The 13,987-nt window shown below is 44.8% G+C and overlaps 1 protein-coding gene across 2 annotated transcripts; it reads right to left on the bottom strand.

The window, feature by feature from the left end:
- On the bottom strand, window positions 1–10,875 carry zgc:153867 (uncharacterized protein LOC337226 homolog). Of its 2 annotated transcripts, XM_061256644.1 has the most exons (7): window positions 10,739–10,875; window positions 10,092–10,119; window positions 6,294–6,437; window positions 5,147–5,320; window positions 4,273–4,350; window positions 3,230–3,264; window positions 1–712 (listed from the first exon to the last, which is right to left on the bottom strand). In XM_061256644.1, the coding sequence occupies exons 1-6, from the start codon at window positions 10,739–10,741 to the stop codon at window positions 3,236–3,238; spliced, it is 456 nt and encodes a 151-aa protein (XP_061112628.1). In that variant the 5' UTR covers window positions 10,742–10,875; the 3' UTR covers window positions 1–712; window positions 3,230–3,235. The 2 variants fall into 2 exon arrangements, with proteins under 2 accessions (XP_061112628.1, XP_061112627.1); XM_061256643.1 differs by lacking the exon at window positions 3,230–3,264.
- Window positions 10,876–13,987: the final 3,112 nt, after the last annotated feature.

The following is a 13,987-nucleotide window of genomic DNA, read 5'->3' as shown; positions in this document are numbered from 1 at the left end:
TGCTGCCCAACACTTTATTTTATGCATTATACACTTAAAAATTATAAGCATAAATGACAAGTAACTGAAGCACAAATAAATGGACGACCGTTTGGTCACTTTCAGAAACTGGGGACATTTATTATTTCTGAACTATGCAAATGAAGCACAAGTAATAGTTATGACAGAAAAATAAATGGAAAAAAAAAATTTCGCAACAAATTTGACCGCCATACTAATTGGCCTGGACGCTGACCGCTTACAAAAGCTCTATAAGAGATCGATTTCAGCCGGATCTAGTCTCGGCCAATCGCAGTGCCGTTCTTTACAGGTTTCACCCCACACCCCCCGCCACCGCCACCCTACCCCTGCAGCAGCGCCATCTGCTGGACAGATGAGCTAGTATTGCCTACAGCGGTGCATTGGGATGGGGACGCAGGAACTAGGGAGGTTTTATTGCAGATTGTTATCCCCATCGGAGTTTTCGGTTCATGCATGTTCGTGGTTTTGTGGAATGGGGGTGGGGGGCAGGAGGTCCGTGGAGACTTCTACATAAGCAGATAAAGGAAAGGCACTTCCGAAAATAAAACCGTAATTGAGGGGGGGGGGGGGTGAGAATACACACAAAATTATAGGGGGGTGGAAACGTGTAACAGAAAAACAAACAAAAATGATTTTAAAAAATTCCGGTATGTTCTCTATCTTCACCCACTCATGACCATCCGGACAAGTTCTGAGAGACAGAGAGAAGAGAGAAAGGGAGGAAGAGAGGAAGACATGTTAGCAACAAACTTCTCAAAGGGGTCAAGCTCTCCAGCTACAGCATCTAGGGGGCAGTTCCTGTTCCCCAATGAGCCGGCTGATTGGGTGAAAATGAACATGGTACAATTTTCCGCCACATCGGCAACATGCATTTACTGCAGTCCTACTTTGCCCAGTCTCCCGGTTACCTGGAGCTCAGAGCAAGTTCTCTGCCCGGGTGCCCCAGAGACGCACGGCGGAGGGCCAAAGCAGTACTTCCCTTGGTCGATTGCTCAACACAACCAAGATTCAAACTGTTTACACCAGAGCTGAACCTCTGCCCGAAAGTCCACAGTATGGGCAGGTCTCTCAATCAGCAGCCAGTCCGTCATGGGTAACGAGGCATTTACTCTTTGGCCAACTAGCAGCCAATTAATAAATCAGCACACCACCACCGTCTAGCATTCAAGATTGAGATGCCAGGTTCAAACCGACAGCATGGGTGATAGTTTATGTTCCTCCCAATCCTAGGGACCTGTTCTTCGGCAAAACTTCAGCCATTCCCGTTTGCTCTTAGTTGTGGGGGGATGCTGTAGATGGAGGCTTATTCCCATCTGTAGACTCAGAAACAGGGGAGGGGGAACAGGAGGGGGGTAGGCGGGGCATGGGAGAAGTTGGCAGGGAATCAGGTCTACGTCCTGTGCAGCCACAGCTAAAGATGGGCGCAGGCCATGAAGCCAGGGATCGGTTAGATTAGCTCTTCTCCTCATTTTGTTTTTCTACGAGGCGCAGAGAGGGCGTTGGGGGCGAGAGGACTTTTGGGAGGGAGAAATGGGAGAACTACAGAGAGAAAACTTTAGGCCCAGCCACTATCAGGTTTCCAACAAGGGGAGGGAAAGAAGACACCAGCAAGAGAAGGAACTGCAACTCTGGGGTTAGTAAAGGAGAGACTGCTCGCATTGCTCTGAGCTGGGGAGGGCATGCCTGGGGGAAACCACCAGATGAGATGGGGCAAATAGGTGCTTTAGGCAGATAGACTTTGGAGAAATACAGCTGTAGTGTTTCTCTGTAGGATATAGCTGCTTTACTACTTTGACGGCCCTCTCCCAAGTGTGGCAATATCAAGATATTGCAGAAGAGGGTTCTGATCTGCCATGGGCTTCAGGCACAAGGTTATTTTACCGGGAATCCAAATTAATTTTGCAGATATGGCTCTGTACTTATAACGCATTGAAGCGAAATTGTGAAGGTGACTCAAGTGAATTCCAATCACACTTCCCACAGTCACAGGAAGATGCAAAAACTCGACAGCATCACATCCCCAGCTCAGATATGTCAAGCAGTCATCCTCCTCTGCATCTAAAACAGTCCCAACTCCCACCCCCCACAAAATACTCAGAAGACTGCCCCCCCCCCAAGTAAAGACAGGGATGTTCCGACACATGCAGAGCAGCATGCTGCAGCCAGGGGGCGACAGAGAAGGCTGCAGGAGAGAGAGTCAACAAAAAGAACCATCCCAAACAAAACTCCTGACGCCACCCAGCTCTTTCCAAGTGCGGGCCAGAGAGAAGGGGGTCACCCCAAGGTCAAAAGAGCCTTTATACACACCAAACACACAGTACTGGCCTATTCTTAACGGGCAAGCCACTAAAAAGGTAGTTACGAGAGCAGTCCTAGACAATCTTTAAAATTTGCTTAGCAGATGGCCTCATATCTAGAAGTGACTTCAATGTTTTTACATATAATCAGGAGATTTTACTGGACCCAGTCAGAGGAAGCACCTTGCACAAGGGCACAATGGCAGAGCCCTGCCCAGGAACATATGACCTTCTAGTTACAAGCCCAGCTCCAGTTCCAAACACCTGGGCATAGGGCCTGGGCTCTTTCAGAGGAACAACCTCATTGTTCAGCACGCTGCAAAGCTGTTGGCCTAAAGCGATCCATACGAGGGTGGGAAAGAGGGAGCGAGAGGATTCTTTTTCTGGGCCCGGTTTAGAGGCGGCTTTAGCAGCCAGGCTGTTTTACGGTGGCAGGGACTGCCGGCTTTACACAAGCGGCTCTAAACACACAGGGAGCTCAGGAGCACGACCAGACAGGCCCAGCGCTCTCCAGCGCCTGCCCCAGTGAAGCCACAAAGTCACTGGGACACAACTCATCTACACCAAACTTATTTCATTGCACTAAATCGTTATATATTTTTTGATCGGACTTGCCCAGATAAGAACGTGGTGAATACCGGCAGGATGCCCTTTACGTTACAGCGCCTGGACTAAGGGGGTAAGAACGCAGTAAAAATGCTGTAAACTGCAGCATTTACACTGAAAAACAGGCAGAAAGTGTGCGTGCGTTTTACCCCAAACGGCAACAAACAGCTGTAACGCAAAGAGGCCGTTTATCGGCCGTGTGTGTGTGGGGGGGTGACCACGGCCTCTCGCTGGCGTGGACAGGAGCAGCTGAGTGGCGCCCTCTGCTGGTATACGTGCTGATGGAGCAGGGGGCTCGCCCGTACCGACGCTCAGCCTGCCATGATGTGGCGAACAAAGGCTGTGGGAGAGGAACAACAGTTAATACAAAGTGAGCACCGGGGGCGGGCGTTAGATTTCTGCCCTCAACAGCACCATGGGGTCAGAGGGGAATCTCCCTCTCAATCTCCCGCCTGCATGTTTGCTAATCAATTGCTAATCAATCCGGTAAATGTTATTCATTTCTTAAGACCGCAGCTCTCGTAGACCGAAAAGGCTGCTCTGGCTCCCAGTAGATTTGGCGTTGTGGTTAGTGCAATTGTCTCGCATGCAGGAAACCAGGATTCAAGGCTCACTTGTTCCTTTTTCTTCCCCCTTTGTTTAAAGTAGTAAAAATCAAGCAAAACACGTCCGTCTGCCCCCAGGGTGCTGTTGAGGGTAGAAACGCGGCCGAGTGGGGGAACACAAAGTCACGACATGCCACAGGACAAACAGCCTGGTGAGGTCACCGTCAACCCCTTCCCACCTCCAAACAGACGGAGGAAAGTGTGCCGGTGACATCAGCAGCGCGGCTGAGAGAGAGAGAGAAAGAGAGCGAGCGAGGCTTCGTGGACCGCAGGTGCGGCTACACGTGACACTGGCCACCCGCCGATGTGAGCCAATCACAATGCGAGCAACATCTGCTGATTGGTTGACACCAGACTGTGGCTGATGGCACAATGTATTGTGGGGCCCATGAACCCTTGTTCACTCCTTCCCCATTAACCCCCCAGCCAATAAAATGTGCAGTTAGCATGTTTCCATCATCGCAGGCCTTCACTGTCCTGAGGGGGTAACCACCTGTTAATGAGCTTTTCACAAGTCATTTACCTTCACTGACACTTCACCAATTCCATGGGGCCAACACATAACCTTGTATCTGTTAGTTCAAGTTCAAACGAGTCGACGTGCCCACTAAACAGTATGCAGTGACTAAGCAAAAAATGTTGGTCGACAGACTGAGCACATGCCAACGACCTGGCCCAGCATTATGGGAAGTGTAGTTCATACAGTGGCCTTAGTCCTCTTTCTGTTGATCGATCTCCATTACCTTCATAATTGATGCACCCGTTTGCGTCCTCGTGTCCCGCCAAAAGTGTCTCTACCTCTTCCTCTGTCATCTTCTCACCTGAAACAAGACATCCCCACAGTGGCAGGTCAAACACCCTTCCAATAAGACCCAAGCAGGTAAAAATTATTTTGCTAGGGTTGGTGGAACAGATATCCAGACTGTCCTGATCCTATCCAGATATAACAGAAGCCCAGAGATCCAGTCAACACTTGACTTTTGCGTGAACCGAAATGACTTCAACCATGTTATTTGCGCTTTAAAACGATCAAAACCTAAAATTATACCTGGGCATACAACCACAAACATACGACCCCACCCTGAAGTATGTGAGTTTGTAGCCCTAATGAATGTCTTGCGTTCCACCAGATGCCATTTCCAAAACCAGTGATGGAAACTGCACCCGTTTGTAGCCATCTTACAAGAAGCAGGCTACAAAGTCCCAGAGCAGCTTCCCGTTTCAGCTTTCCACCCAATGCATTCATCTGCTCCCAATAAAACCCTGAATATTATTACAGTTTACTCAGCTGACCCTTTCACCCAAAGTGACTTAGTTGATTAGACTAAGCAGTGGCCAATCTCCCCCTGCCACCCCAGGAGCAACGTGGGGTTAAGGGCTTTGCTCAAGGGTCCAAGGGCTGCATGGATTTTATCGTGGCTACCAACCTTCCGGCTCCAAGACAAGTACCTCAGCCACTAGGCTAGAGTACCTATAACTTTCCCCCTGAATATTTCCCTCTTGTACATTTTTTGTTGTGCCTGAAGAGTCCAAAACTCTTCTCCGATTAGGCCTTTCGGCGACGGGAACGCAAGCGAGACAGCGGGTCGCCCGGGTGACCCTCGGCGGGCCGCCTACCCAGCGTGGTGAGGACGTGGCGCAGCTCGGCGCCCATGACCGTGCCGTTGCCCTCCTTGTCGAAGACGCGCAGGCCCTCCACAAAGTCCTCAAATGAGCCCTGCTCCTTGTTCTTAGCGATGGTCTGTAGCATGGGCAGGAACTGCTCGAAGTCCAGCATCTTCATGTTCATCTCTGCCAAGCCCAAAGCATCAAAGAGTTACACAGGACCATGTGCCTTTTGTCCCCCCCCCCCCCCCAGACAATTCCCATAATGCACTGGACCCAATAAAAAATGACATCCCAAACCCAGGAGGCACAGAGTCAGGGGTAGTAAACAGATGGCCAGCCCCAGCAGTCATTCCTGACCATGTACTACCAAGCTCTGGTGCTTTATTACAGCTTAAAAACCTTCATTAAAAAGGCATACTAAAGTACACAAACTCTGCTGCCATCGAAAGTGTATGGTCCCAGTCTCTTCATGAATAGTCATAAGATTAATCAAAATCATCTTTTGAGCTTCAATGGCAGACGCAGAAATTTCAATAAGGATACAGAGCTGAACAGGTAGGAGTCTGGGGCCATGTGTAGTACAATGTTTAGTTCTAGTCTCTGGACATGGAAGTTATGAAATCTATGAGGGCAGATTAAACAGGGTAAAAAAAAAAAGAAAAAAAAAAACTTTTCCAAAGGTTTCTCAATATGCATTTAGTGAGCAGCAGTAATCACAGCTTGTACAGACATGATACTTCCTTTAAAAACAAGCCAGCTGGTATCCATGAAGGGTTGTTTGAGGAAAGTGACTTACCGAAAGGTGTCAACAGAATCACTTCATGAAACTGAAACGGTTTCACTCTTTGTCCTGTTAAAATGCAGCTTTTTCTAATTTTTATTTATTTTTTTATCATTTGGGGGTAAAAGTATCTGCTGCTTTTCAGTTCTATTTGCAGGAACATTTTGTTCAGAGCAAATCGTTGCCAGGGCAAACACTCAAAGTATTACAAGTTGGCATTGCGAACACAACCTAAACACGAGCGTTACGCTCTCAGGACCCGGAGACTGACGCTGGTTTCTGGAGTGCCCCAGAGCGAGCGTCGAGGCGTGAGTGTGTGGGCGAGTGTGTAAATGAGCCGCCATGACTACACAGAAGACGCGCTGGGGGCCTCACCCTCGGCTTTGGGGTTCCCCAGGACCTTGAGCACGTCGGCGTTGACGGGGTTCTGGCCCAAGGCCCGCATCACGTCCCCGCACTGGCTGAAGCTGATCTTCCCATCGCCCGTACGGTCGAAGAGCAGGAACGCCTCTTTGTACTCTGAGGGAGGGAGGGAGAAAGAGGACGTGAGAGGTGGGAGGAGAAGATGGAGGGAGCGTGTGTGTGTGTGTGTGTGTGGAGACTGCTCGAGTGTGTGTGAGCAAATATAAGTGAAAGTGAAGAAAATGTAGGTGTGTGTTGAAGTGCATGTGTGAGGGCAAATGAGTAAGTGTGTGTGAGAATGTGCTTCGAGGTACATGATACTGTGAGGCTGCATGTATGTGTGCGCGCGTGAGGAAATGTGCTAATGGGTGTATGATACTGTAAGCTTGAGAGAGAGAGAGAGAGAGAGAGAGAGAGAGAGAGAGAGAGAGAGAGAGAGAGAGAGAGAGAGAGAGAGAGAGAGAGAGAGAGAGAGAGAGAGAGAGAGAGAGAGAGCTTCCGTGTGTGTGTGGGTGTGTCGAATGACACAAACAGGATACGGAAGCAAAAGGTAGGAAAGTGGGGCAAACCGCTGATCGGTGAATTTACGGTTAAGTGTGAATCCCCCAAGTGTCCCCCTCCACACATATGGCGAGGCTTTCTGTGTTTTCCCAACACGCAGCATGACAGACTCCAGACCCAAACGCAGGCCTGCCACACGAGACGAGGACATCCCAACACCCAAACAAGGAAAACGCGCAACGTGCGGAACCAAACAGTGCTGTTCATTCCGTTCAGCTCATTTAGGCTCCATTGCCCATATTAGGACGTCGTGCAACAACCCTTGTGGCTTCGGACAGGGGTCCGGCCAGCGCTCCCTGCAATGCTGCTGCCCTCTGGTGTTCAAGAACTACAATTAGCCCAGAAGGACACAAGCACCATTTAGAACCACAATGGTAGAAAACTGCATACCAAAAAAAACATGCATTGTATTCCAGAAGAGAGAAACACACTTTGAGCACCAGATACAAAGACGAAATAAAGCCCAAGACCTAATTAACGTGCTAATTGACAGAAAACAACTGCTACCATTAACTGTACTGATTGGGGAATTTGTGAGTATTTTAGCTCTTGCTATATTTACTATCACTTTGTATCTCACATTCATAGTTTTATACCTTATGGTCTTTTTATATTTAATTTGGCATCTAAAGGCGCCCTCCAAATAACGTTTGGTTGTACTTGTATAGTGACAATAAAGTAAATACAAATGGGGATTTGGATTATAATTTATACTTTTATCTGTGGTTTTAACAACTGTAATGAGCCACAGGCTACCATGCGCGTTACCAGTTCGAGACAGGGGTAACAACCATTTGTGGGAGTGCGATTGAGAATGGAATAAATATGCAACTCTGGATTGAGTTTCATGTCCCGACTGACAACCTACAGCAAGATCTTGTTTTCCTGACCACAAGGACCTGCACAATTCACAGCGTGCCTTCTCTACCTTCCAAAATCTCACTTCTAGGGTTGATGGGATGGTCTGACGCCCTGGTTGCTGTGGAGATGACACTGACATTCCGTTAGTTCAGGCTCCTGCTTAACTTCTTGATCTGAAGCTCACGTTTCCGACTTTCCACATGAATTTTTAAAATTAATGACGGGCATGAAGGAGGTGGGCGTGAGCGGTGTTCCATCAAACCTGCCAACTGTTATGCCAGCCGTGACATCACGCGACAACAAGGGGGCGGGGGCAGCATTGTTATCGGAGTGCCATTAGAATTTTTCGATTTATTGATTACTAGCATTGACAGCATTCACAGTGCAACTTCAATGTTATTCTTCTGTACAGATGAGTTGAATAAATAATTATATTAACATAAAACAACTTATGACTATTTTACGCAAAGACCATCAATTATAACACAATATAAAATGTATAATTCTAACACCCAAGTACTGGAGTATATCAGACAAAAAAATTAAGACTTCACGGTGCATAAACTTTCAATTCTTCATAGTTGATAAATGCTCTATAACCACCTAAAAGGCCCCATAAACGAAAAAAATCTACTCACATAAAATATTTTTATGTATTTAAATTAATTATTCACAGAGTGACCTCAATTATATAGCAGCATCTTTGAAAGAAAAATGTACGGAACGTAGTAGTATTTCCGTCGCATTACAATGCGTTCTATGGATCGGCCTCAAAAAAGGGCGTTTACCAAACAAACTGTTTAATACAAACTACTGGGCTGTTTTCAAACTAACATTATCCAGTGTGTTTAGAGGTCAGGGCTACGACAGCGTCGAATTGAAATTTAGTCTAGAATTAGTTCCAGAATTATTCTCCAACCAGCGCGCGAGGACACCGACCGGTGCTCCTCCAGATCGCTGGAATGTAGCACGTCCCGGGGCAGCCAGAAACTAGCTACATTTCTTTTGCCTTATAAGGCATTGAGATGGAGAGGGAGGGAGAGCCGTAATCCGTCAACCATCTTAGTTTATACAAATAAGAGGGAGGAAAGGAAATTCATCAACCACAGTGCCAAACACCAAAAAAGGAAACCTGGAACTCTCAGATAGGCCACTGGCTTTTGCTAACAACCAAATGCATACACAAAAGAAACATTCGAGTACGATATAACAATACGTGGTAGCATACATGAGCATGCCAACAAGCTTGCTAGCACACAATAGGAATGCAGGCACAGTTCGTTAAATTTCGCACAACAATTTCCAAAGCTACTGCTAACAGTGCACAGCTGCGTAGGGAGTTAATTTATCACGATGCTACAACACATCGTTTCAAAGGTAACCATTGATCCCCTTTCGAATATATACATTTTTAATGCTACGCTAAATCTCAAACACTTCCGGGTATCGCGCTACTTCCTACGAGTGAGCCAAGCAGCTAGCAGGAGAATGTTGGGACTTCAAAAGCAGGTAGAAATCCCGTGTGCATAGATTTTCATACAAATACAGTAATATTACTAGCCAAGCTCGTAGCTTAGCAGTTATGAGTAACTAGAGCACTTGCCTTATCTTCCCAATGATGCGACGATTTCATAATTTGGTTAGCTAGCTACTATGCCCGCATAGTTTCAGTAGGCAGGGCCAACTTAAAGTCTACGCTACAATCTAGGTATTTAAAACTACAACGTTAGCCTAATTAAAACAACTATTAAGACAAATAGTTTGATAGCACGTGCGGCAGTGAGATACACAGTTTAAGGAATTAATTTGGGCGCGCATTACTTTACCAAGCTTCATATAAACTCTAATAAGAATATAGTCAGTCCATTGAACTTAACACATCTTAGTAAACATGAAATGCTTTAACTAAAATTCAGTATGGCGTGCCACATATCGGCATGCAGTTTACGATGTTATTTTTCATAAGATACCTGTGTGTTTGAAATCAAAACGCACAACAAATCCAATGCACACAAATACAGGTTAGGGAATTGTTCAGTAAGATTTGAGTTTTTCCTCATCTCACACAAATGCTTCATTCAAGCATCAAACTCACCGTGGATTTCATCCTTCTTAAATTCAATCTGAAAAGAATAAGTAGTTTCACAAGGAACAAGAAGAAACAAAAGGAGGAAAGGTGTTTTCAGACAGCTAGTAAAGTAGAATGACAGACAGGCCCAATAAGCTCGCGAGAAAAAACACTAGCAAAGAAACACGAATGAACTTGCAAATGCAGAATGTTCCCGCATTTGCAGAAAATGAGATGATAGGAAGAAGCGGAGGGGAAACGTTTTAAAACTGCAAACTCACCAAGGATTTGGTCTTCCGAGAAGTCAGACTGTTCAAGAGAAGAATAGCATCGATAAATACACGGCTAGCTAGCCAAGCACATTCCACTGGTCTGTGTAAGATTAGCCACCACCAAACGATTTTTTTTCAGCGTTATCGTTTATCTAGTAAGATGTCCCGTGAACTTTAGCTCAAGGAATGAGCAGTATAGCTAAAGCTCTGGCAGGATGTGAAGCCAAGTTAGTTAAAATTAACGCTAGCTATCCTACTGGTGAGAACATCGGCTAAGTAGCCATCTACATCTAGCATCTCGGCCAATGCTTCCGTTGCACTGTTGCGCCATAGTTCCTTGTTGTGTTATTACTCATATCCTTATAGAGTAGCTAATACCTATAGCGTACCGACTACAGAAGGGTGTAGCAAGCTGCTACATTCGCGACTAGGCCCAAGTAGCTTTGCTACGAATACATCGAGTGCAAGCTGCAGTTTCATCAGGTGAACAAACTGGCGTTACTACACTGTGGTAATCTCACAGGTTCTATTGTAAATAGCTAGCACAGGCTACATTAGTTTAATTAATTTAAAATAACACCACTGTTGCTTCAGTGTTAATATATTTTCAGTTAAAAATCTAACTGCTCGGTCGTTGGATAAGTATATTGACCTACCATGGCTGCGCCTGTTGTGTTTCGCGTCGATCAGAGTCGGCAGCAGGAATGTGAAGGGTGGAAGTCGGCCGATGATGGGATAGACTCGATAAGTGACGTCATCGTTTGTCGAAGAAGGGCGCCGAAAGACAAGCCCTTCTATGGGCGTTAACTCGCTTTTTAACGTAAAGGACTAAAGACATGCGCAAAACATTCCAAGCCGCTCCCACATCTATGTTCAGTTATCGGTTGTTGATCTTGATATACACAGCGACTTTTGACAGTATTACTTCAGAAGTGAATTCACATTATTGTAGGCCTAGTAGAGGCCTAGTAGAGGCCTAGTAGGTCTTTGGCTGTTATGGATTATTATGAGTAGGAATACCAGACATAGGCTACGTTCAATAATAGGCCAGACTACTTATCTTCAAAGCCACAATGACCATAACCTGCTTTATGACAAAAAATCAGATTGAGCTGGCAAAAAGTGCAAACTTCCCTCAAGTAAATCATGTGCATATGCAAAATGTATTTATTATTATTTAATCAGGATTCACACAAATTAGCCTATAATGTTTAAATATTTTGTGGAAATAACATTGAATAGGCCACACTGCTTTGTGGAATAGGGCACTGTGTACAAAAATTGCATTCTTATGTAGGGGTGTAAATATTCACTGGGTTGAACCCAAATGTCTAAGATGTGCCTGCATTGATTAAAAATGCCAAACTGGTCCAAATGAAGAGGAAACCCAGTCTAATTTGATATGACTGTTAAAATAACTTGGACTTCATTTTCTTTCCAAGGCGTAAAGTGAGCAGGGTTCCTGTTATATGCTTGATTTACATCAGGAGTGGAGCAGGCATCAATGAGTGGATTAGAGCTTTTATACCAGCCAAGTCTGGAGGAGCCATGGTTTGTAAAAGCTTTTTTACAGCATATACAAAATATTAAACAAGTAAAACTGAATTACATATCACATGAACTGAATTGATTTGAGCAAAATTGAACCACTCTCTAGAGCTGAATTGAATCAGAGCTTAATCATATCGAATTGTTGCATTTGTACTTGTATCTTTCGGGTATCGTAGACCTTGTATAGAGATTTTTTTGAGAAACATTCACCCACCTAACGCCATGACAGTGCTACTGCTAATTTGCGTCTTTATTCGTAATGTTACGGTAATGCGGTCAACGTCAACTGTAGTAGAGAGAGCTACGGAGAAAAGGCCCAGTGCCGTCGAGTGAATTGACATTGCAAATGCGCGAGCACCATCTTGTGGAGCTTCTTAAAAAAGGCAATGGGAAAGGACTTTTTTTTTATTACAGAGCCTGCAGTATTGAGAAGCTTTGGCAGAACATGGGCAAAAGCTATACAATTTAGGAATATTTTATAGCCTAGTCCTGTTAAATCTTTTTTTATGTTAATTTGTGTCAACTATCATTGGCATCACTATATGCTTAAAAAGGGGACATTTAAGTTTCAATTTAGCTGTAACTGTTTTGGATTGTTAGATGGTGGGAGAAAGAGAGGGCAGGGGACTTATTTGCCAACATTTTTTATGACATTGTTACATTGTGGTGACTTTGCTGCCCCCAGCTGGCGATCCTGTGCTCCTCCCTCTATCCTAGCTTTGTTAGAGACTGTGTTTTGAGGCTTAATTGTTGGTGGTTTCTATGCTCACAGCTGGGCGTTCTTTAGCCTTTTTGTATGGTGTTTCTAAGGACAGTTTCTACAGACACTTTATGTCCCTTTGAATGCACCTTTTGTTAGTTTTGGGCAGAGTAGGAATCCGGACGATTCACCATTTTGTTTCTCTCGGATGGAAGAAGAACTCCTGGTTCTCCAGCAGCGTGGTTGTCTTCTCTAGGTCCTACTTTGGTCCAGTGGATGTCCACCTCCAGTAGCTAATTATTCATTTTGTATTTTGTGATTTCTTTGGTTTGTTATTTGTGTGGTGTCTATCATTTTTAATAATGTTTTTGGCCTTTATTCCAGGTTATTTCCAACACCCTGTTATGTTTTGGGTCTCTGGGACTTAACCCTGGATTAATATGGTGTGGGTGAAATTTAAGGATGTAAGAACACTGCAACAGCATAGCCCTGAAACATGCACATGCATTTTCTGGGTTATTCTAAACAGCCCATGAATTGTGACTCCATGAGAGATGAGACGTTCACAGTGATTATGAAAGCACAGCAGAATACAAAGAATCACAGTGACAAGTCCAGTGTGGGAGTCTTTTTCAAGAGAACACATAACTCAGAAAAACACCTGTGCACAATTATGGCTGCACGACAGACACTTATGTCTGCCCATCCCACTACATCATAGAGCCACTCAGACCGCTTCCCTATCAACAGTGATAAACATATTAATCTTTTCATAGTGTGCCATTATTTTATTTCCTTGTGATCTGAGGTTGTACATGCCATCAGAAATGGCTCCAAATGAAAAATAAGATTACACATAACTATCTGAAGCATAATCAAGTCTGCTGGCTCTCTTCTGAGTAACTGAAGGGCACCCTGTGTTTGCTAGCTGCGACTGAAACATCCATTTTGAAAATTGTACATTGTCCCTGTCAATCAATAAGTAAATGAAGAAATAAACATGTTGTGGGTATAATGATCCATTTTTGGAATAGAAGAGAGCAGTGAGGGCTCAGAACCCCTCCCTCAGGCACAAACATGTTGACCGAACACTCGATAAAACACGCTAACTTGCCGAATTTATCACTGCATATGCTGCTTAGCTACAAAATAGCAAACAGTGCAGCCATTGAGCTGTCTGATATTGGTGGACTGCTTCGTTCTGTCTGTCTCTTGCTTTTATTGGAAAACATTACATGTCCAAGCTTAGTTTCCTTAAGAGGAGCCTATCCAAAGGCACTATGGACGTCACTGGTTCCTCCACAATCATTCCCTCACACATATCAAGTTTACACTCGTTATAAGAGCAGATGCCTTATAGCACGTATCTGGGTTGATTAATATTTGAAATATACATAGCTTACATAAATAGTTAGTTATAATAAATACCTTCGTGTAATTTCATGCAGCCATATAAAGCAACAAGAACTTAAGAGAAGAGGACCAATTTCTCAAGAAGGAATAAAATTGAGCTATTGAGAGAGTAACCTGGTCACTACAGCCACAATTGTCACTTAAATCCCGTATCAAAACTCCAACTGCCAACCCAAACATGCACACTGAACATGGAACCATTTTAAAGACATGCACATCCATAATGACAGTATAATTTCTA

This window comes from Conger conger, chromosome 10 (genome assembly GCF_963514075.1).
Source record: "Conger conger chromosome 10, fConCon1.1, whole genome shotgun sequence".
NCBI lineage: Eukaryota > Metazoa > Chordata > Actinopteri > Anguilliformes > Congridae > Conger > Conger conger.
The sequence above is the reverse complement of the archived record's forward strand: the minus strand, read 5'-3'. Positions and strand labels throughout refer to the sequence as shown.

Bases quoted from the DNA above. Each gene is read 5' to 3' on its own strand.
- zgc:153867 (XM_061256644.1), bottom strand. The intron at 5,321-6,293 runs GTGAGGCCCCCA...TGGGCTTGGCAG, and splicing joins GGGGAACCCCAAAGCCGAGG to AGATGAACATGAAGATGCTG. The intron at 3,265-4,272 runs GTAATGGAGATC...CCTCTCCCACAG, and splicing joins CGGGTGCATCAATTATGAAG to CCTTTGTTCGCCACATCATG.